The sequence below is a fragment of the Spermophilus citellus genome, assembly GCF_964194105.1.
Source record: "Spermophilus citellus genome assembly, chromosome: 17".
NCBI classification, from domain to species: domain Eukaryota; kingdom Metazoa; phylum Chordata; class Mammalia; order Rodentia; family Sciuridae; genus Spermophilus; species Spermophilus citellus.
In genome coordinates this window covers 50,095,394-50,118,392 of record NC_138199.1, presented here as the reverse complement: position 1 = coordinate 50,118,392, position 22,999 = coordinate 50,095,394, and the positions used below count along the sequence as shown (strand labels likewise).

Genomic DNA, 22,999 nt, shown 5'->3' with positions numbered 1-22,999 from the left:
AGTGGCAGCTCCATCCTTAGACAGGTCTCTGGGCCCCAGAATGTCCGACCATTTGGCTTTTCGGCTTCCTGGAGAGATGCTGACATCTGCACTGGGATGAGAGCTCACCCAGCATCTCTGGTGATGTGGTCTTTCCCTTTCTCAGAGTTTAGTAAGCTTCCCTACCCCCAGGGAGGATCCCGGATACTTCTCACTGCCAATCTGAGAAGGATGGGGAGCCGCGTCCTCCAGGGCACCATTTCTGCTTCCACCAGAAAGGCCTGGCTACACTGGTCACCATGTCCACATACTTAAGTTTCTTTCCCCCCTGATGGCTTCTCCTGCACATTTATCACACCTCAGATTTTTCCTTTTCTTGGTTCCCTCTTCCCACTGTGTAACTACACACGGCCAGTCCCCTGCAGGAGCTACTCTGAGGTTAAAGAGTAAGATTCTAGGCAGAGAGGAAGATGGGGGGAGGGGACACCAGTTGGCCCAGGCAGACTCAGAATTTGTCTGGAAACAGATCGGTTGTCCCAGAGCTTCTGTTTTGGCTTCCTCTGGCGCTGCCCAGATGGGTAAGGAAAAAAAAAATCTTCAGGCTTTCTTGTCAACCCATTTATTCCTGAGATGAGTGAATTAAGCTAAGTATTCATGGCTGCCTCTTGCTCTCTACCCTAGTCAACACCTTAGCACCTCTCCCTCAGCTTACTCCTTGGCTTCCTTGTCTACCTTAGACCTAGCTGGCATTGTGTGCAAGATAAGAACTTCTGGTGACTGCCCTTTTCCCCTCTTAACAGATCTCTGACAGCCATCCAGCCGTATTATAGGGTAGTTAGCTCTTCTGCAAATTAAATCTTTTGCCCAAATTAGAGCCGCATGCAGTAAATGCCAGTTGGCACGCATTTAGCCATACAGAATATGGGCATTTTTCCTGCTCCTGACGTCAGGCTCTATGAGCTTCTGCTGTATCAACACTCCTCCTCTTCTGAGGGAAAGCAGTGTAGTTTGGTAAAATGAACACAGACGAGCTTGGAGAGTGAGTTCTAGTTCTACTTCCAAATTGGCAAAGCTTTTTTCCTTTTCTCAGGCTCATTTTCTCCCATGAAATAAGGATGACTTTAGATCAGGCGTGTGGGCTTCCTGCTTTCCAGCCTCAAACTATGAATCTGATTCTTTTCAACTGGAAGTTCTTGGTGATAGGTGAAGGGGTAGTGTGTGTGGTGTGTCTGTAGTCATGTAAGAAGCTGGGCAATCTCCCTTTCTCCTTTGACTTGTTATTACACATTGTTAGAAGACCCCTCCGAGAGCCAGAGGAGGTCCTGGAGATGTGCTTTTCCTACTTTCTTTTTCTCATAGTTAGTACAGGAATCAGGGGACACGTAAGACTCTGGATATGCCACCCTTCATTTAAAAGGACCACATGCTCAGTGCCACAGTTACAGTCCAGTGGTGTCCCTGCCTTCCAGTCCCTCCATACTGATGTTCTTCCTAGTAACAGAACCTACTCTGTTAGTCCCACATCACCTAGTAGGTCCCTGGTTTTCCAACTTCTAGCCCTTACGCGCCAGCCACCCAGCGTCCCCGCCTGTCTGGCTGCCCTGCCTCTGGATCAGCCTGGCACAGAGCCCTGGGCATGGGGCCAGCTTCTCCTCCCTCCGCAGCCCCGCCCCCTTTCTCAACTAGAGCCCTGCCTGGAGCGTGCCAGGCTCGCCCCCTTCAGAAGTTTTCCTGGGCAAGTTTTTTTTGTTGTTTGTGTGTGCCACTTCTCCATCCTGTATATAGGGATGGGAAGGGTGGGGAGGAAGGACTGAGTCAGTGCAGTGGTGATCTTTAGAAAAAGCAGAGCTGGGTCCTTTAGGGCAACTTCCAGCTTGGAGATGCAGCCTGAAGGGCTCCAGCTTTGTGAGGACCCTTCCATGCCCACATCAACCTCACTGGGACCCTTTTGTTGGAAGAGCCTGCAGAATCACCGCTTCTGAAGGCAGGCACCCAATGGACAGCCCTCTCCCAGTCAGCCTTGTTTTATCCCTTCCTGTTCACACTGGGGTTCCTATGGGACTGAAACTGCAGGGAAGCAGGAGCCTTGTGAGTCGCTCTGTGCTCAGCATGCAGACAGCGCCCAGCACTGTGCAGTACAGATGAGCCATGCTTTGTGTGTGTGTGTGTGTGTGTGTGTGTGTGTTGCTAGGGATTGAACCCAGGGCCTTGTGGATGTGCAGCAAGCACTCTACCAACTGAGTTGTACCCTAGCCCTCACACATGAGTTTTAATTTCCAATAATACTGAAAATGAAACAGGTGAAAATACTTCTTTGGTACCAGGGATTGAACTCAGGGAAACTTAACCACTAAGCCACATCCCCAGACTTTTTTATTTTTTATTTTGAGACAGTGTCTTGCTGAGAGCCTAGCTAACTTACCAAGGGCTGGTTTTCAATTCTTGTTTTTTTTTTTTTTTTGTTTTTTTTTTTTGTGGTAGTGTGGATTGAACCCAGGTCCTTGTGCATGTGAGTCAAGCACTCTACCAACTGAGCTATATCCCCAGACCTGGCTTTGAACTCTTGATCCTCCTGCCTCAAACTCATGAGCCACTGGCATTACAGACATGTGGCCACCACACTTGGCTGAAATTACTCTTGAAGAAATTTTAAAGACAGCATATCGAAAAATTATTTCTGCTGGCCACTATAGCACAAACCTGTAATCCAGGGTGATGAAGAGGGTCATAAGGCCCATGTCTGCAAATTAGCAGACACTCAGACCCTCACTAACTTGATGAGATACTGTCACGTCTCAAAAGCCTGGGGATGTACCCAGGTGGTAAAACCCTAGTACCCCCCAAATACAACCAATATAAATAGTGGTTAACGAGATTTTTTTTTCTTTATCTTGGGAGGGGAGTATTCAAGTTTTAGGAATCCAGTGTGTATTTTTTTTTACACTTAGCCCATCACAAAGTCAAAGTGTTTTATTGGAGATACTCATTCCGTATTTAGATTACATAAAATTCACAATTGAAAAAATTGTATAAGTTCTGGACATAAAATTTAAAATTGTTCTTCAGTTAAACTAGCCACATTGTAAGTGCTCCAAGGCCACATGTGGCTACCATGATAGATAGCATAGGCCTGGAGTGTGGTAGATACCAAGATAACCTCTGTGGAATGGATAGCCCAGCAGCTGGACTTGTTCCAGAGACTGGGAGAGAAGCCATGGTAGTCTTGACTCAATAGAAATTGGTACTGGTTAGGTAAGTGAGTGGTGTGTTCCTGCTGTTTTGGAACATCTTTTTTTTTTTTTTTTTCTCACTCTTGCAGCATCCTAGTGTAACACCAAACTCACTCACAGTGTAGCTTTTATTATTATTAGTATTATTATTATTATTATTAGTATTACTACTACTACTATTATTTTTGTGGTACCAGACTGTTGCGTGCTAGGCAAGAGCTCTGCCACTGAGCCATACCCAAAGCCTCCTCACCTTTATTATTTTTTAATTACGTCGTACATCCTCCCTCATTATAAGGCTTGTCTGAGACTTGGACATCATTTACACGAAGCCCTACCTGTAGGTGTGAATGTATGTCTTAACCTTGGATGGATCCCAATGTTTTCATTAACCCTTAAAGTCTTGAAATTATGTGAAAATGGTTTTAATTTTTCTGGTGGGAGTGAAAAGAGTGGAGGTGGTGGCACATGCCTGCAATCCTAGTGGCTAGAGGCTGAGGCAGAAGGATCACAAGTTCAAAGCCAGCCTCAGCAACAACGAGGCACTAAGCAACTCAATGAGACCCTGCCTCTAAATAAAATATATTAAAAAAAAGGGCTGGGGATATTGCTTAGTGGTCGAGTACCCCTGAGTTCAATCCAAGTAACCAAAGCAATAAATAAATTGTTTATTTTTAAAAAATGGGCTGGGCATGTGACTCAGTGGCTATGCAACCCTGGGTTCAAATCCCTGGTGACAAAAGAAAGAAAGTGAACAGTCAATTAATTATTCAGACCATTAAGGCACAGATAATCTCAAATTGAGAAAGTTCTCCTGTTTTTTTTTTTTTTAATATATTTTTAGTTGTAGGTGGACACAATACCTTTATTTATCTTTATGTGGTGCTGAGGATCGGACCCAGTGCCTCATCCGTGCTAGGCAGTGCTCTACCACTCAGCCACAATCCCAGCCCCAGGAAAGTTCTCCTGTTGATAGACAGGGTTGATACCTGCCTAGGGACAGAAGACCTCGGGAGATAGAATAATTCTATTCCTTGTTCCCCAGATGTAAGAAACTGAGGTTCAGCGAGTTGAAGGCTTGACTTGCCTAAGACCATATGTTGAGGCAGAAGCATGGCCTTGTGGAAGGTGGAGGTGAAGGATCTAATCTGAATATCCCAGTTTCATCCTACTTCCACGGGAGATGAAAGTTCAGGCTTGACTCAGAACAAGGGCTTCTGGGAACTGGGGCCCAAACTTGATAGGATTCTAAAACCTGCTGTTGCCACCCTGGTTTCAAGAAGCTCCTCAGTCTAGGAAGGGCAGGCCATCAACACAGCAGGTGGCACCTTACCCTGTGAGATGGGGGGGGGCGGTATAAAGAGATAGGAGCAGGTTGGCAGAGACAAAGAACTTCCCAAATCACAATGTGATTTTAGAGAATAACATGTCACCGAACTAATAAGCTTAGGATATGCCATTAAATCACTTTTCAATAAAGTGTGGAAATACGCAGCTGGGAAAAGAAGTTAACAGCTTAATGAGTCTTAGGTGGGATATTTTGGTTTATTGGAAAACAGCACCCTCATGGCTGCCCTACTTTTCAATGTGTGAACTCTTAGTATTAATAATTGGTCTTCAAGCCTAACGTGATGGAACTATAGCAAAAAGCTTTTTGTTTCTTTTATGCCATCAAAAATGTAGCACAGGGTCAGTGCAAAGAGCCTGGAACAGACAGATGTGGGTTGTAGGTGGACACAATACCTTTATTTATCTTTATGTGGACCCAGTGCCTCATCCGTGCTAGGCAGTGCTCTACCACTCAGCCACAACCCCAGCCCCAGGAAAGTTCTCCTGTTGATAGACAGGGTTGATACCTGCCTGGCTCTGTTTTTTAGTGGCTGTGCGACTTGGTTGAAATATTCAGCCTCTTAATCTTGGCCCTGGTCTCTCAAACAGAAGCACTGGTACCACCTTCATGGGTATTGGGGGGATTATATAACCTTAGGGTCTGGCAGGTGGTAAGTGCTTCTCAAATGTTAGATCTCTTTGTTATAAAATTTAATCAGGCTCTTCCCTAATTGTGACCCTTTCCCTGAAGTCCAGGTGAGTGATACTAGAGTATACTAGATACTAGATGAGTGATACTAGAGCTCTTACGTTCCCCTTCCTGGGCACCAGCTCCTGAGCTTCCCAAATCCCTTGCTTTCCTATGTAACCATATGTTGCAGTGACATTCTCTATTGTCTCTTTTCCAAAAAGAAAGACCACTGTGTCATGGTGGCCCAGCAGCATTTGAGAAGTGGGTTCTCTAATGGCTGTGTATTTAGTGAATAGCCCTCTAGGGCCTTTTAAGTGTCCTGATGGGCAGGGCAGGCAGAGGGCACTGCAAGTGGCAGGCTGTGGGCATGCAGTTCAGCCTTTGGGCTGGTGCAGTCTTCTGCCTTCTTGGGACAGGAAGCTTCATTCTTTCATTCAACAGATTTTCAGCTCCTGGTGGTTGGTGCAGTTGATGAACCGTGGGGAGTTTTCTTTTGTTGAATAATGGCACTCCAGGTACAGAGATGGTTCTCAGGGTAGGGGGTCTGTTATCTCTCTGGTATAGAAGGAGCTCATCTTGACCTGGCAGATACTGGTTCCTGGAGAGGGAGGGGTCCATGGGCCTGGGAGGTGGAGGAGCAGGAGTGGGGCTTTAGGCAGTAGTAGTGTTTTCCACTATTTTCCCATCATCTCAGAAGTTGTTTTTTTTTTTTTTTTTTTTAATCAATGGTTGTCATCCTTCTCAACCATTAACTCTTTGTCAGCACTACTTGCTTGCTGACCCTTTTCCATTCTGGTCTGGATACCTGTAGCCATCTGGGGACTGGAACATGGATGGAGACTTACTACATGGCCAGCACCCTGCTTCATTCACTTTTCTCTATTTAGTCCTTACAAAGGCCTTGCCAGTGTTTCTACAGGAGAAAACGCAGGTGGAGTGAAAAAGTGACTTATGGTGCCTCTTTTCCACCATGAGGATCCCCCAGACCCTCAGGACCCTGCTTTGGCCCAGTCTATCCTGGGCCTTCTGCACTTGTTTCTGGAATGAATGAGTCACCTAAAAGGTCCAGGGCAAGGGAATGCAGGTTACAACTTTCAGCATTGCCCCATGAGCTTTGGGGCTGAAATATATTAGGTAGCATCAAACTTAATAGAAACCAGGCCAAGGGCTCAGAAGACAAAGGTTCTTCATGGCCTCAGCTCTTCCAGGCCCTCCTAGCTGTGTTGTATGGGGCTGGGGGCTTTGCTGAAAGGAGGCCTGGGAGGGGCCTGGAGTGGGTTCCCAGGGTGGGTGGGGTATGTGCCCTAGAGGGGTGGGGGAGGGCCGCCAGGATATCTTTTCTTTCATTGGCTGGGTGGCCCTGCCCTCCTCCCCCTCCCTCTCCTGGAACATTCCAGACATTCCAGACAAACTGCCTGCCATTGCTTTCAGGATATGGATTAACATCCCAGCAGAGATTTGATTTCACTACTACCACCCCTCCTGTTCCCCCTCCCTGCCCTGAAAAAAAAGTTTCTAAGTTTGAAGAGGGAAGTATTGACCTTTGGCCTTAGCTTATAGTAAGGGACAATCTTGAAAGAGCTTACTTCAAATTAGGCTCCTGCAGTTGGGTTACATTAGGTCCTTATTGGCTTGAACATCCAGGCAGGCAGTCCCCAACTCCTTGCCCTTCATCCCGAAGTCTATACTGTTAAGGGAGGCATCATGGGTCTGGGATGTCCCTGTCATCTTGTTAAGCTAAATCAGTTCTCTCCATCATAAAATGGTGTAGTCATTTTATTTCTCCAGTTCTCTTGACAGCTTGAAAACAGTCTGTCCATCCGGTCATCCAAAGACTTACTGGAAATTGCTCACTTGGGCAGATGTGGGGCTTCCTCTTGGCCAATGGGTTGAATCACAGGTTGGCCTGATGGAATCTGAGAACATGGAACTGCATTTGTTTCTGATCTTCACTGTTTTGTCTTGCTGTAATTAAGTCAAGTTCATGAACTAACCAAAGTAGAATGCCACAAAGAATCTCTTCTCCTATTCTCCTTTCCACAAGTTATTTCATTTCAGAAAGGGATGTTCATTAGTATATTTTGTGGATAAAAATTTCCTATCTCAGAATTGCAGAGTTAGAAGGGATCTTAGAGAAGAGAGCCTTCTGTTTGCTCTTTGTATCTATCTGGGGAGACTGGTGAATGGTGTAAGCAGGACCAGAATAGCCAAAGTGGACACAATTTACAATTAGAATTTTAGCATCTGGGCTGGGATTGTGGCTCAGTGGTAGAGCGCTTGCCTAGCATGGGTGGGACCTGGGTTCAATCCTCAGCACCACATAAAAATAAAGGCATTGTGTTGTGTCCATCTACACCTGAAAAATAAATATTAAAAAAAAAAAAAGAATTTTAGCATCCCTTTCTCAGCTGAACAAGAGCTGGCCCGGTGCCTTTTGCATATGGTCCCCATTGCACATCCTGCAGGGTACTGGGGCTTGAGGCTAAGAGGTTCAATCAACCAACATTTCATTGGAGGCAGTTAGGGGCTTGAACTGGACTCTGGCTTTTTAGTCCAGCTTTCCTCCACACTGCAACAAATTTGTTGGACCTTGTTCTTGAACTAAGACTTTATGATCAATGATATCCAAAGACCTAAATGACAATTGACTAACACATCAAGCCAATTTAAATGTCTCAAATTCAGAGATTAGGTTATTGATTTGAGTGGTGAGCAATTGCCCTGGGACTCAACCCTGAACCTGAAAGCTTTCCTCAGGGAAAATGGACATTTTTAAGAGGAATTTGAAAGATGTGATGGAGGGGGAATCATTGTTTAGGAGAGGGAACTGGGAGAGGGGGAAGGTGGTACTAAGGCCTAGCAGCGCAGCCACCTTAGTATTTGCAGATGCATCTATTGTTACAGCATAAGTACTTACTTCAAACCTTTTGCTAAGCTCTTTACAAATATCTAACACCACCTACCACCTGTGAATAGGTATTATCCCTGCTTTACAGGGGAGGAAACTGGGCCTCAAAGAAGTTAAATAATCTTTTCAACATCAGTGCTAATAAGTGGTTTAAATCCATATCCTTGCCAAGGGCTTAACCTGGTTATTATCTGCTGTAATTTGTTTGCATATATTGTCTCCCCTGGAACCTGGTGAGCACCTCAGGCCAAGCATTTTGTGTTTGGTTCATTTCTGTGCCCCAAGCCTCTTGAAAAAAAATAGAGCATGAAGTAGGTACCATTTAGAGAGTTGTTAGATTAATTAAATTTCTCTTATTTAGCTTGGCATTGTAGTGGCTGGTTGTGGTGACAAGAATGGAGTGAGAACACTAAGGAGTAACAAAACAGTTGTGACTTTTTAGGGAATTTTGTTACCTAACTGCTCCTAGCATTTGATTCTGCATCAGGGCTGCTTAACCAGTGAGCCACATCCTCAACCTTCTTATTTTTTATTTTGAGAAAGGGACTTGCTAAGTTGCTGAGGGTCTCACTAAATTGCTGAGGTTAGACTTGAACCTGTGATCCTTCTGCCTCAGCCTCCTGAGCCCCTGGGAGTACAGGAATGCACCACTGTTCCCAAGATGTATGTGGTATAATTTGGTCTAATTTGAGACAACCCCATCTCCAAAGCTGCATTACTGAAAAGTTACTGTAAGACTTCATTTTGGTGACCAGAAGGAGCAAGGTAAAAACTAGGACAAAGATTAGAAACTACTACTAGTTCACAGGGTCTTAGTTAAAACTCCCAGAGCTTTCTCTGACTCATTTCTGTTTTATTTCAGGAGTCGAAAAATCCAGATACGAAATATTCCACCTCAGCTCCGATGGGAAGTAAGTGGTTTGGGAAAGCTGTTGGTGGAATGAGGTGGGGTCAGATGGCGGCATGTCTGGGTTGGCTTGAATTGAAAGGAGGAGTCTCCTGGGTCTGGGGTTGGTTGGGTCTCCTTCATCTTGGATTCCAACTTTTGGGCTATTTCTAAGGCTAGAGACATTAAGAAGGTGGGAAGGGTGTTCTCTAAACTTGGTGATGGTAGGAGTCGATAGGGCCCCAGGTAGCTGGATGTGCTTCCAAAAAAGCTTTCAAGGCAGAGCTTCAGTACATCCCTTCAAAGATACTCTCTGCCACCATCATTGTTAGTCTACAAGGCAGTAATACCCAGTCCTTGTCTATGGTTCTGCCTGTGCCCTGGCCTTTTGGGGTGAGTGGGATCCTGGCTTGGATTCTCACCCTTCTCTGTGTCTTCTTACCTTCTCCATGTTCCTAGGTACTGGATAGTCTGCTGGCTCAGTATGGAACAGTAGAGAACTGTGAGCAAGGTAAGATGGGTCAGGGTGAGAGGTGGGTGTCTGAGGAGTTGGGGACCTGCTCTGATTGCCATTCCGTGGTAAAATAAGTACACCAGGAAGATCCAGATAAAATGGGATGTAGAGGGAGATTGGCTGGCATGGGGACTAGGAAACCAAGCCCCCTTTTAGTTCTACCGCTTATTCCTGGACCCAGGTTTTTTCTTCTGTCTCTTCTGTCTTCTATCTATTTATCTAATCTATTTTCTGCTGGGGTTTTTGGGGATTGAACCCAAGGGCATTTTACTACCCAGCTATACCTCTTTTTAATTTTTGAGACTGGGTCTTGTTTAATTTTTATTTTGAGATTGGATCTTGCTAAGTTTCTGAGGCTGGTCTCAAACTTGTGATCCTCTGCCTAGCCTCCTGAGTTTCTGGGGTTATAAAAGTGTACCACCTTGCCTGGCTTGCAGCCTTTTTATTTTAAAAGTTTTTTTAACTTTCACAGGAGGCCCATGCCTGTAATTCCAGCCTCTTGTTGGGAGGCTGAAGCAGGAGGATCACAAGTTTCAGGGCATTCTCTGCAGTTTAGTGAGGCTCTAAGCACCTTAGTGAGACCCTGTCTCAAAATGAAAAATTTTGAAAGGGCTGGGGGTGAGGCTCAGTGGTAAAGTGTCCTTGGGATCAATGCCCAGTACCTCCCTACCCCTCACCCCCCCACGTTTATTTTGTAGTTTGCTCCATTTTTGGGTTATGGCTGAAATTGTTAATTGGTCATTTCTCTACAGAAGCTCTTGCTTATAGCTACATGTCTTTGGTCAATTTTTCTTTATTTTTATTTATTTTTCTGGTACCAGGGATCAAAACCATCTCATATCTGTTCAAGCATGTGCTTGGCTCCAAGTAGATTTAAAAAAAATATATATATATATTTTTTTAATATTTATTTTTTAGGTGTAGATGGACACAACACAATGTCTTTATTTTTATGTAGTGCTGAAGATCGAAGTTGGGTCTCGCTCGTGCTAGGCGAGCACTCTACCACTGAGCCACAATCCCAGCGCCTTCAAAATATTTTTCCCTTAGTTGTTGAAAGATCTTTATTTTATTTATTTATACGTGGTGCTGAGAATCGAACCCAGAGCCTCACACATGCAAGGCAAGTACACTACCACTGAGCCACAGTCCCAGCCCTCCAAGTAGATTTTTAAATGCCAAGTCACTGGGATTGCAGGCTTGTGCCACCGTACTCAGCATCTTGAGGTGTTTAGATAGAGAAATACTGGTTTTGGTCACTTTGAGATTTAAATATTGATTTCCGTATTCTTTGTGGAAAGGAGCAAGCTAAAAATGATTATAACTGGTTATAATCACTTAGCTTATATTATAACTGTTGTTTGCCTCTCTGGAATGTATACTCCATGAATGCAGAGGTTCCTTTCTGTTTGTCAAGTCAGAATGTCCCTCACCATTGAGTTGGGAAAGCATTGCTGAAGGCCAGAGGGGTTTAGAGGGATTTGCACTGATCTTTTGTGACCTTATCAGGGTCCAGAGGGCAGAGGCTTCTTTTATCTAGTCAGTACCCCACACAGGGATGAGCTGGCCTTAGAAGAACCAAATTTACAGGCACTGGTCAAAAGACAGAAGGTTAAAAAAGCATGGGGGGAAAAGGAAAGCCAAAAGATTGACTTTGATGGGATTCATGGCCAGTGTTCTGAGGTTATGATGACCCACTGTGTCTAGTTCACTGCTAAGATGTTGGAATACTCCAGGCAGGAGATCTTCTCCTGGAAAAGATGCAGACAGATTTTCTTCTAAACTCTACAACATCCACTCCTGTTCATCCATGTAGCTGTATATTCATACACTTTGAGTGTGTCCTGGGGGATTTGTAGGATTCTAGAATGGATTTGGATGTTCCCCAACCATATCTTAACAGACCTTGGGATGTTTACTTCTTTGAATTGCTAATCTCACTCTGTGCGTTGATTTTTAACTAGTTTAACTTTCCACAGGTAAATCTGTCTCCCAGATCCAGGTGTGAGTGTATGTTGCGGGTGGGGGTTTGCCATTCTGCATAGCTGCTGATGTGGGGGTCATACCGTTTGTATTCCTGTTTTTCGGAGAGAAGGAATGCAAGGAAGTTTGAATTTTCCAGTATTTCTGGTCTTTCATAACCTCCAGTAGCTAGCTGGATGTTTTCTTGACCTCAAAACCTGGTAAACTGGGCTGGGGGGCATTTATCTGTAGGGATTTCAGATATCACCTTGATAACCCTGTCCTGTTGTCTTTGCAGTGAACACCGAGAGTGAGACAGCAGTAGTGAACGTAACCTATTCCAACCGGGAGCAGACCAGGCAGTAAGTGCCCTGGCAGTGGGACTGGGGTGTCTTTGTGGGGCAGTGGTTATCTGATCCCTCTGACAGACAGTTCAACAGGTCTGGGTAAAGTGTTCAGCTAGCTATATGGGAAATCCCAGGCAGGCTAGGGTCTTAGTTGTGTTTCTCAATATTGATTTGATCAACTTCAGATTCCCTCCTCAGGGATCTCAAAGGTTCAGGCAGTCTTTAGGATTGAAATACATAGAAGGAAGGAAAGGTGGGCAGTCTGGGAGAAGCCCTTGGCTCTGATTAGGTTACTGGTTCCCAGGGAAATGTGGGATTCTTTGTGTTGAAGGCGTCACCAAGTGGTGAATAGGGGAAATGCTGGACTCAAGATTGTGACAGTGAGGGCTGGGGATGTGGCTCAAACGGTAGCACGCTCGCCTGGCATGCGTGCAGCCTGGGGTTCGATCCTCAGCACCACATACAAACAAAGATGTTGTGTTCACAGAAAACTAAAAAATAAATATTAAAAAAAAAAGAAACCTAACTTTGTGTACATGACACCAGGTGGACTATTTGAAAAAAAAAGAGATTGTGACAGTGATATCCTACCTCACATTTGATTGTCCTGATGGTCAGGAGGCTGCCTCCTTAAAGCTTTTTTGTAGGATTTTTTTCAGTCCCATCACAACCACAATTTCTAGCTCCTTAGCATGGTTGAGCAGTTATACTTCTCATCCATTGCTACAGATCGCAGTTTTAACTGCTAACAAGCTGGGGTTTTGTGTGTCAAAATGGTGGTATCACATCTTTGTGTGGTGGCACACTTCTGTATAATCCCAGCAACTTGGGAGGCTGAAGCAAGAGAATCGTGGGTTCAACGTCAGCTTCAGCAACATAGCAAGGTTCTAAGCAACTCAGAGACCTGTGACTTGGGATACCTTTTTCCAGAAAATCACAAATACTCTAAACTGTTAATATACTTAAGAAAGCATCTTCTTTATAGCTTGACATCAAAATGTGATTTCTACTAATGGGTTTTACACCAAATTTTCTTAACTACGGAAGGTGGCAGACTTGGTGTAAAAAAAGCCTCTTATTTTATCATGTGCTTTCACATGTGATTCTCACATGCATCCTGTAAGACATATCATTTTGACTGAAATTGATATTAAATTGAGCAAGAGACCCAAAATAACCATGACAGTCTTGAGCTTGAACTTACACGTTTTAAAACTTACTTCAAAGCTGCAATAATCAAATCAATGAGTTATGTGTAGGAGAACAGACATAGATCAATGGAATCTAGAAATAAACATTTAGGTTGAATTAACCAGTATCTTTTTTTAAAAAGACGTGTTATAAAAATTCATTGGGAAAGTAGTCTTTTTTTTTTTTTTTTGAGGAGAGAGAGAGTTTTCAATATTTATTTTTTAGTTCTCGGCGGACACAACATCTTTGTTGGTATGTGGTGCTGAGGATCGAACCCGGGCCACACGCATGCCAGGCGAGCGCGCTACCGCTTGAGCCACATCCCCAGCCCAGAAAGTAGTCTTTATAAAGAATGGTACCAGAGTAATTTGATATGCATAGACAAAGATGAATTTGGACCATCGATTGCACTTTATATACAAATTAACTCTGAATGGGTCACAGTTATAAGATAGACAGGGCAGGCAACAACCTCTACTTTGCAGCTGATGAGACTTAGGTCTAGACTAGGTAGGGTGTGGACTAGGTTAGAAATTACCTAGTGCACAAACCAGTAGTGTCTTAACTCATTTGAGTATCTTCACTTATCATTGGGATAAGCCAGGACAGGATTAACACATTTTTAAGTCTTGGCTTCATCATCTATAATATCAAGGTTTTGTAGTAGTTAGTACTTGGTTTCCTCATTTCTCTGGTAGGAGTTCCATCCAGAAAGTGCGGGTGTCAGCTTTGTCAAGCCACTTCACATATGTGGTTCTTTTATAGACCTATGATTTGGTTTTCCTCCTAAGACTGGTAACACTGTATGTTCCCTTGTACTGGAAGCCACTTCTGATAGTGTAAATGGAAGGCCATCCCATCGAAATGTCATTAGGCATCTCTATATTTATTCTTTTGATGTCTTCTACTATGTAAGCTGGAAGGCTTTCTTAAACAGTAGATGGAGGTGTTGGGAGGTGGTTACCTCCCTTTCCTCGCTGTGTTCCATGCTGTAACTGGGTAGAAGGCTATTGAACAAGGAAGGCTCCTGGTGTGATTGGCAATAGGTTGGAGTGACCAGTGGATTTCCCCTCTGTTCCCAGAGCCATCATGAAGCTGAACGGCCACCAATTGGAGAATCATGCCCTGAAGGTCTCCTACATTCCTGATGAGCAGATAGCTCAGGGTCCTGAGAATGGGCGCCGAGGAGGCTTTGGCTCCCGTGGTCAGCCCCGCCAGGGCTCCCCTGTGGCAACAGGGGCCCCAGCCAAGCAGCAGCAGGTGGACATCCCCCTTCGGCTCCTGGTGCCCACCCAATATGTGGGTGCCATCATCGGCAAGGAGGGTGCCACTATCCGTAACATCACAAAACAAACGCAGTCTAAGTGAGTCTGTTTGCTGGGGACAGAGGCTAGGTGCGGGAACTCCCCCTTTCCTCAGGAGGCCTCCTGGAAGCACCCTGGGGCGTCAACATTTTCCTCTTAAAGTTGCTTGGGATACTTAGGGGTCACTTGCTTCCAGTCCTGCCTCCTGGGTTAGCGTGGGCAGATGGCAGGGGACAAGGGATCTGGGGTATACCACTGGTGGTAGTGACTGGGTCCTGCACTCTTAGTAAGAAGGGTTCTATATAGTATCACAGAAAGTCTCAAGCAAATGCCAGTGTAATGAGTCAGTCGCTCTTTGATGCTTATGCCTTCATGACCACTTGGTGGCTACAGGCCTGGTCAAACCTGGCTAAAGATAGAGCCATACTATATGGGCTATAATTATCCCCCATCTCACATTCCCATAAATTACCACCTTTCTCTAGTTTTTATAGCTGATCAGTGTGCTCTGTGGAAAAGAAAAGGTCACATTATTCATGATAAATCCTGTTTTTCCTTACTTTTTGTTGGTACAATGTATCTTATCATTGCTTCAAGGGGGATATACAGAATTCAAGGGGAAATGCAGCTTTACAAGCCTGTCCTGGTAACCCCACCCTGGCATCAGTGTTGTAGATGACATACTTCTCCCTCGGCACCTGCTGAGAGAGTCAGAATAACAGTCTGACCACATTTCCTGGCCCTTCTCAGTTCTGTACCTGACTGGCCTTGTTAGAAGAAGAACATGTTCTTTGCTTTTGATGGATTAAGGTGGGGGAGCCTAAGGACCACTGTCACTGGGGAAAACTAACTGGCTTTGTCCTTGTGGTCCTCAGGATTGATGTGCATAGGAAGGAGAATGCAGGTGCAGCGGAAAAGGCCATCAGTGTCCACTCGACCCCCGAGGGCTGCTCCTCAGCCTGTAAGATGATTTTGGAGATCATGCATAAGGAGGCAAAGGACACCAAAACGTAAGGCTCCAGCTTTCTTGCCTTCAGAGAATGCGAACTTACTCCTGCTCACACACACTTTCTTGTCCCCATAACTTTTTTTTTTTTTTTTGGTGGTACTATGGTTAGAATCCAAGGGAGGCCTCCTCACACATGCCAGACAAGTGCTCTGTCACTGAGTCCAAATCTTCAGTTTCCAGCAACACTTTTTTTTTCTGGTACCTTGTATTGAACTCAGGGGCACTCTACCACTGAACCACATCCTCAGCCCTATTTTGTATTTTAGAGACAGGGTCTCACTGAGTTGCTAAGCGCTTTGCTGAATTGCTGAGGCTGGCTTTGATCCTCCTGCCTCTCAGCCTCCTGTGTCGCTGGGATTACAGGTGTGTGCCACCGTGCCAGCCCCCAGCCCTGCTTTATAAATTTTATTTATCTATTTTTATGTGGTGCTGAGGATGGAACCTAGTGTTGCGTACATGCTAGGCAAGCGCTCTACCACTGAGCCAACCCTAGCACTTAATGATATCTATTTTTAAAGTATACAGTTTGAGTTTTATTATTTATATGTATTATACCAATTACAACCATCATCACAGTTAACATAAAGCCTTTGCCCCTGAGTTCCTTTGCGCTGTCCTCCTCTTCCAATTCTCTATTCCTAAGTCACCACTGACCTGCTGATTTTTATAACCTTCCAACACTTTTTGTCTTGTGGCTTGTCCTAGAAGCCCCATATTGGGGGTGACATGATGACCACCACCAAAAGAACTCTTGACCTCTGCTTCTTCCCCAGGGCTGATGAAGTCCCACTAAAGATCCTGGCCCATAATAACTTTGTGGGACGTCTCATTGGCAAGGAAGGGCGGAATCTGAAAAAGGTGGAGCAGGACACAGAGACGAAAATCACCATCTCCTCGTAAGGCAGCCCCCACTTTCCTGTTTATGGGGAGGCCTGCTATCCCCATAAGAAGTTGTGGTGGGCAGCCTCCCTGGAAGAACCAGTTAAGGGGTGGATTACCTTTATGCAAGTACCAAGTCTCCTCATTCCTTCAGTTACTAGCCTGTGGGCAGTGTAACTGCTGTCTTCCAAAAAAACATTGCCTCCAGCCATCTTGGAGACTTAACAGGTTGGGGCCAGGTTCTAGTCTTGGCTGGGGTTGGCCGGTGACTGGAACCTGCCCAGGATTGGCTCCCCTTTGGCAGAAGGGTATCAGTGGAGCAATCTCATCTCCCTGTACCTCTGTCTCTGTTACAAAATCAGGGCCCCGAAGGCTGGAAATGGAGATTTACTTGCCATAAGTCACACAGATGACAGAAGTGGGGGACCTGGGACTTGGGTGGTCTCTGGGTCTCATCCCCTGCCAGGTCCTGGGCTGCTAGTGAAAGCCTGAGACCACTCTGTTTTTTTCTCCAGGCTGCAGGACCTCACCCTCTACAACCCGGAGAGAACCATCACTGTGAAGGGGGCCATTGAGAACTGCTGCAGGGCTGAGCAGGAAATCATGAAGAAAGTTCGGGAGGCTTATGAGAATGACGTGGCCGCCATGAGCGTGAGTATTAGGTGTTGCTCCTTTGTATTCTCTTTCCTGGCCATGGACAGGAAGGTGACAATCACATGCACCCTGTGCTGTAAGGCCTTGGAGCATCACTTTCTGTTTTTTGGACATGAACTCATCAGAAATGGCTCCCCCCCCCCCCCCCCCCGCAATGCTGGGAATGAAATCCAGGCAAGAAAGGGCAGAACCTGAAGCAAGCACTCTGCCACTGAGCAACATTTTCAGCCTCAGAAATAACTTCACCACATTTAATTAACAGGGACTTTTCATCTGTTTCCTAGATTGGCGTGGAGAATCCAGTCTTGAGTGTCATAGATTCCTATAGTTGAGATTCAGTCTTGGGCTAGGTGGCTGTGAATGAACCTCCTGTAAACTTTGTGGTTATGTGTACTTTAGTGGAGAGAGGGTTTCATATTTTTCATCTGATTTTTAAAAGAAGAGTGCAGGCAGGTGCAGTGACCTATAATCCCAGTGACTTGGGATGCTGAGTCAGGAGGATCACAAGCTCAAGAGCAGCCTCAGCAACTTAGGGATGCTCTACTTGTCAAAATTTTAAAAAGAGGCGGAGAATGTAGCTTTATGGTTCATTGCCCCGGGTTAAATCCCCAGTACAGAGAAAAAAGAAAATGTGGGTGGAAGTGGTATATGACAGAACCACTGAGTTGTAGAAATCAGAGGGAGCTCTGTTGCCCTGCTGAACATTAGATTACTGCATTATGAGTCTGGTCTGTCTCCACTAGAGTGGATGAACCCACCATAGAGGAAAGGCCACTGACATCCAGGGCTGGTTGGCTCTTCAGGTTGGAGGTGCTGGCTCTTAGTCCAGTGAGGACATGACCTCACTAACAATTCCACAGCTGTGTAGTGTGAGAATTACAGGAAAACCACTAGGTCAGGCAGGTTTTTATGCAAAAGCATGTAGTTCTCAAGGTTTTGGCCCACTTCCTCTGGGGTTGTTTGACCTTTACCAGCCAGGGTCACAGGCAAGGGACTACTGGGCTCTCTCAGCTGACCTGCTCCCTACCTTCTTTCCCCAGCTGCAGTCTCACCTCATCCCTGGCCTTAACTTGGCTGCCGTCGGGCTTTTCCCAGCCTCGTCCAGTGCAGTCCCGCCACCTCCCAGCAGTGTTACTGGTGCTGCTCCCTACAGCTCCTTTATGGTAAGTGGAAGGTCTTATCTCAGGGCCTCCAGTCTTGTGGTGGTCTACCACAAGGCCCAACTCCCTGTGCTCAGGAGGATGGGAGGTCTCTGAGATGGCCCTCCTGTGCATTGCTCCCAGCCTTGGGCTCTGACTCCAGAATGCTAACTGTCGAGCCCAGCAGAGCTTGCTACCCGGATGCTCAACACTTTTCCTCACTCTTACTCAGCCTCACCTTTGGCCCTGCTGGGCTTAGGATGAGCTAAAGGCATCCTCATGCATGCATCAGCAGCACAGGGGTACTGCTGGGTACCTGCACTTCCTCTTCCTTGAGGCTGCAAGGCAGGGGAATGGAGGAACCCCCTGGGTCCTTCCCGCAGGCCCTTGGTAAGAAGTCCTTGTCCTACAGCAGGCTCCAGAGCAGGAGATGGTACAGGTGTTCATTCCCGCCCAGGCGGTGGGTGCCATCATCGGCAAGAAGGGACAGCACATCAAGCAACTTTCCAGATTTGCCAGTGCCTCCATCAAGGTGATTTGCTCTTGTGTTCCTCCAGTTCCTGGGATGTTTGTTCCAGATTCCCATATGCTTTGGAGAAATCTGCATCTCTAGTTAGGGACCTGCGCTGCCAGCCTCCTCTCCCCCGACTGCAATCTTCTTTACATCTTTTTTTTTTTTTTTTTTTTTAAAGAGAGTGAGAGGAGAGAGAGAATTTTTAATATTTTATTTTTTAGTTCTCGGCTGACACAACATCGTTGTTTGTATGTGGTGCTGAGGATCGAACCCGGGCCGCACGCATGCCAGGCGAGCGCGCTACCGCTTGATCCACATCTACAGCCCAATAACTTAATTTTTTAAAGTTTTTTTTTGTAGTTTCTTTGTATATGGACAGCATGTCTTTATTTTGTTTTATTTTTTGTTATTTTTTAATTTTTTTTAGAGGAGAGAGAGAGAGAGAGAGAGAGAGAGAATTTTTAATATTCATTTATTTTTTAGTTCTTGGCGGACACAACATCCCGGCTGGTATGTGGTGCTGAGGATCGAACCCGGGCCGCACGCATACCAGGCGAGCGCGCTACCGCTTGAGCCACATCCCCAGCCCCCATTGTTTGTTTATTTTTATGTGGTGCTGAGGATCGAACCCAGTGCCTCATGCATGCCAGGCGAGTGCTCTTCCACTGAGCCACAACCTCCCCCAATTTTCATTACTTCTGACCTTGCTGTGTCCTTTGTGGCCTGCATTCAGTGCTTCTGGGTTTTCAGACTGGATGGGAGCAGGACTTCAGTGTGGAAGTAGCACCACAGGGAGCCTCCCTTTTCTCATCAGTACACAAGGAAACCATACAGTTAGAACCCCCGGCTCACTTTGTGCTACAGTAACACTAAGTGAATTTTATTTGTCTTTTACTTTCCCTGGATCTGGAGTAGAGGGGAGGCAAGGAGAATGTGTCCTCATGAAGCAAAGGTGCTATTAATTTTACAAACCCAAATTCCAAGTGATGAGAGGTCTTTGAATCTTTGGGGAGAAGCTGTGATTGTTCCCTGTGGAGGTACAGTCACTGCCCTTCTGCCATTGGTCATCTCACCTTGTGTCTCTGCCTCAGCGGTTTACAGTGAAACTCCACTACAGGCCGAGTGGGGAGGGCCAGGAAAACTTAATGAGAAAATGTCACCGAGCAGGACCTTGTAACTGACCACCTGTGTCCTTGTCACAGTTTGGGTGCACCTGGGCAGTGACTTGGGCTTCAGGTTCTTCCCTTTCCCAGTTCTCAGCATGGACAGTGGAAGCAAGTGTGGTAGGGAAGGGATCCGGAGGATGTAGAGATGGTAGGAGTCTCCCTCTAGAAGGTCTCTCTTTGCTGTTTGGTTTTTTAGATTGCTCCACCGGAAACACCTGACTCCAAAGTTCGAATGGTTATCATCACCGGACCCCCAGAGGCCCAATTCAAGGTATGGATTTATATTGTTTTTCCAAACTGATTTACAGGGGGAATTGAGGTCGGGAACTGATGTGTGCAGGAGAAAGCCTGGAGCAGCTTCTGATAGCTGTCACATTCTTGTCACATCTTTCACTCTTTCCAGCAGGATGCTGCTTTCAAAGTGGCATTGAACTTCTTTTTCACGTTGACTTCTACTTCCCCCTCCAGTTCCTGCTGGTTCATACAGGAATTAGAGAGAATGAAATCTGAGGTCCTAGTGTCCACCATATCTGTAGGTTGTTGAGCTTGTGATCAGAAGGCCAGATAGCTTAACCTGACCTACATGAGCATGGAGAACTGGGACAGCTTTCTAGGGCCAGGCAGGGCTGCCCTCTGCTTGACTTGATGATTTGCCATTAAAGGCCTTGATGTGCTAGTCTTGCCACATCCAAATAAATGCAGTCCTCCCAGGTCTTATAGGTCTGCTTTGGAACTGGTGAGTTACAATCCTCCTAGACGTATTTTCAGTTACTCACAATTCGTAATAATACTCCAGGACCTGCAGTGTAGGAGCTAGACGGAGGGGACCTTGACTGGTTTCCAAATGGGGCCTTTCACACCACCTGCCAAAGAGCGGAAAAGGACGGACTGGAGTGTGGGGTTAAATTCGGTGTTTACCACTCTTCACTTTAGTCACAGATATATGACCTGCTGATTAACAATGACCTCCTCTCCCCAGGCTCAGGGGAGAATATATGGAAAACTCAAGGAAGAAAACTTCTTTGGTCCTAAGGAAGAAGTAAAGCTGGAGACACATATCCGGGTGCCAGCCTCAGCTGCTGGCCGTGTCATTGGCAAAGGCGGCAAAACGGTGAGCCCTAAGGGCCAAGTTGAAGGCTTTGGGCTTTGGAGTCCAAATCCAACAGGGCCTCTCTGGCCTCCTGTTCCCCTGTTTTGCTCAATTGCAGGATGCCCATTTGCCCTTCTGCTTGAAGTTCTATGCCTGACTCCCTGTTAGTACCTCTTATCTCTCTTTTTTGAATATTTATTTTTTAGTTGTAGTTCTCAATACCTTTTTTTATGTGGTGCTGAGGATTGAACCCGGGGTCTCTCAAGCACTAAGCGAGCGCTCTGTGGCTGAGCCACAACCTCAGCCCATATCTCTTATCTCTTGCTCCAGTTCTATTTCCCCAAGTTCAATGCCTGACTCCCTGGTGGTAGTCTTGCTCCAGTCCCACCCATGCTTTTATGTGTGTATGGTGCTGGTGATGGAACCCAGGGTCTTGTGCATGCTAGGCAAGTCCTCTACCTCTGAACTACACCCCAGCTCCCCACTCATGCTTTCTTGATAGCATCCTGAGCTCTTTTCTGGTCACCCCCAGGTGAATGAGTTGCAGAATCTGACAGCCGCTGAGGTGGTAGTGCCAAGGGACCAGACGCCTGATGAAAATGATCAAGTTATCGTTAAGATCATCGGGCATTTCTATGCCAGCCAGGTACATCCGGTGTTCCCCAATCTCAGAAGGGCTACAGGGGCCGGAACCAGAGAAATGATGGCCATGACCCCTTCCTCCCTGGTTCCTGATCTTCCACCCTCCCATCCTTTTCTTGGAGCTCCTCATCCCTGCCCTTCCCTGGTCTGGGGTTGACATCAGAGCCTAGAAACAAGGCCAATCTCAGCTTCAAACTTTACTGGGGCCTCAACAAGGCAAGGATAGGGTGACTGACAGCGTAGTTCAAAAAATCTGAAATGCTCTGCGTGTTATACCTAAGAATAAGGACTCTGAGACCACTGAACACAGTTCCAGCAGGTTGTCACAATCCAAGGCAAAACTGTCCCCTTACCTCTGAGCATAGTTGGTGCAGCATTGAAAACTGAGTTCAGGCCCCACATAGCCTCTCTGCTCTGTTACCTGGATTAGCAGCCTACTCTGTTATACTCCTGGGAGAAGTATTGGTAAGGACCACAGGAATAATAGCTAAAATTTGTGGGTACTTAGGATACACACCCAGCATTGTATCGTGGTTTTTGTATATTAACTGATTTAATCCCTATAACAGTTTGATTTTACCAACAAGGAAATGAGGGTAGATCTAGTGAATTCCACATTTTTTCCCCCAATGTAGAGCTACTTTCTCTTTAACCAAGAAACCAAGCACTCAGTTTATGGAAAGGAAACATTCTGGTTTGTAGACATGAATTCCATCTTGCAGTAGATTTCTCTTGTAAAACTTTATTCTAAAGGAGGAAACTTATAAGTAGGATATACTAAAGGTAGGGGAAATCCTTTGGTATTTCAATCCAGTCCAGTCCACAATGGAGTGTATTTATTTGACTTTTTTTTTTTTTTTTATTAAGCCACAGCTGGGCACTATGTCCGCTCCCTCTGCATTATATGACTATTGGATTTGTGATGGTGTCTGCAAATTTATGACTCTGGACACCAGGAATGTACTTCTGGGTCGAAGCTCAAGTTGTTCCATTTCTAGGTTCAATATCATGACAAAGTGTTAACTTTGTCAAGTTCTAAATTCCGATTAATAGATTTCCGCTGTGCCTCTGCTCCCTTCTGTGCTCACCCTCTCTGTCCCCGCTTACTTTCTGTTTTGCCCAGAGGAGGCTCACTTGGAGGCAGAGAAACTTAAGGTTACCTAGATCCTCAGTCTTCTACATATTCTAATAAGTCCTAGAACCTGTCCCCTTGTTGGTCCTCATCCCACTCGCTTGCCTCTTCTTGCTGCAGATGGCTCAGCGGAAGATCCGAGACATCCTGGCCCAAGTTAAGCAACAGCACCAGAAGGGACAGAGCAACCAAGCCCAAGCACGGAGGAAGTGACCTGACCAGCGCCTTCCAGTCCCGTTTGCTTCAGGATGCCGGGCAGAACTGGGGAGTGCACTCTCCCGGCAGGCCTGAGAATGAGTGGGAATCAGGGACCTCGGGGCTGGGCTGGAGATCAGGTTTGCCCACTTGCTTGAAAAGGATGTTCTGGTGAGGAATCCTGATCTCTCCGTCCCAAACCCCTGACTGACCAGCTCAGCCAGGCCCACCACACCTT

General features: G+C 45.9%; 1 protein-coding gene across 4 annotated transcripts in view; it reads left to right on the top strand.

Annotated features, from left to right (window-relative positions):
* IGF2BP1 (insulin like growth factor 2 mRNA binding protein 1) overlaps window positions 1-22,779 on the top strand; it is a gene marked incomplete at both ends in the record, with an annotated part of 39,508 nt that extends 16,729 nt beyond the window's left edge. The window contains 13 exons of one of the 4 annotated variants that reach the window (XM_081271180.1): window positions 9,000-9,048; window positions 9,483-9,534; window positions 11,798-11,861; window positions 14,120-14,401; window positions 15,217-15,351; window positions 16,124-16,246; window positions 16,745-16,880; window positions 17,924-18,046; window positions 18,438-18,554; window positions 19,899-19,973; window positions 20,682-20,813; window positions 21,325-21,438; window positions 22,687-22,779. In XM_081271180.1, the coding sequence (XP_081127306.1) occupies window positions 9,000-9,048; window positions 9,483-9,534; window positions 11,798-11,861; window positions 14,120-14,401; window positions 15,217-15,351; window positions 16,124-16,246; window positions 16,745-16,880; window positions 17,924-18,046; window positions 18,438-18,554; window positions 19,899-19,973; window positions 20,682-20,813; window positions 21,325-21,438; window positions 22,687-22,779 (1,495 nt within the window). Of the gene's footprint in view, window positions 1-8,999; window positions 9,049-9,482; window positions 9,535-11,797; window positions 11,862-14,119; window positions 14,402-15,216; window positions 15,352-16,123; window positions 16,247-16,744; window positions 16,881-17,923; window positions 18,047-18,434; window positions 18,555-19,898; window positions 19,974-20,681; window positions 20,814-21,324; window positions 21,439-22,686 lie in introns of all 4 variants that reach the window. The other 3 variants (XM_081271179.1, XM_081271181.1, XM_081271182.1) reach the window with 3 other exon arrangements.
* Window positions 22,780-22,999: the final 220 nt, after the last annotated feature.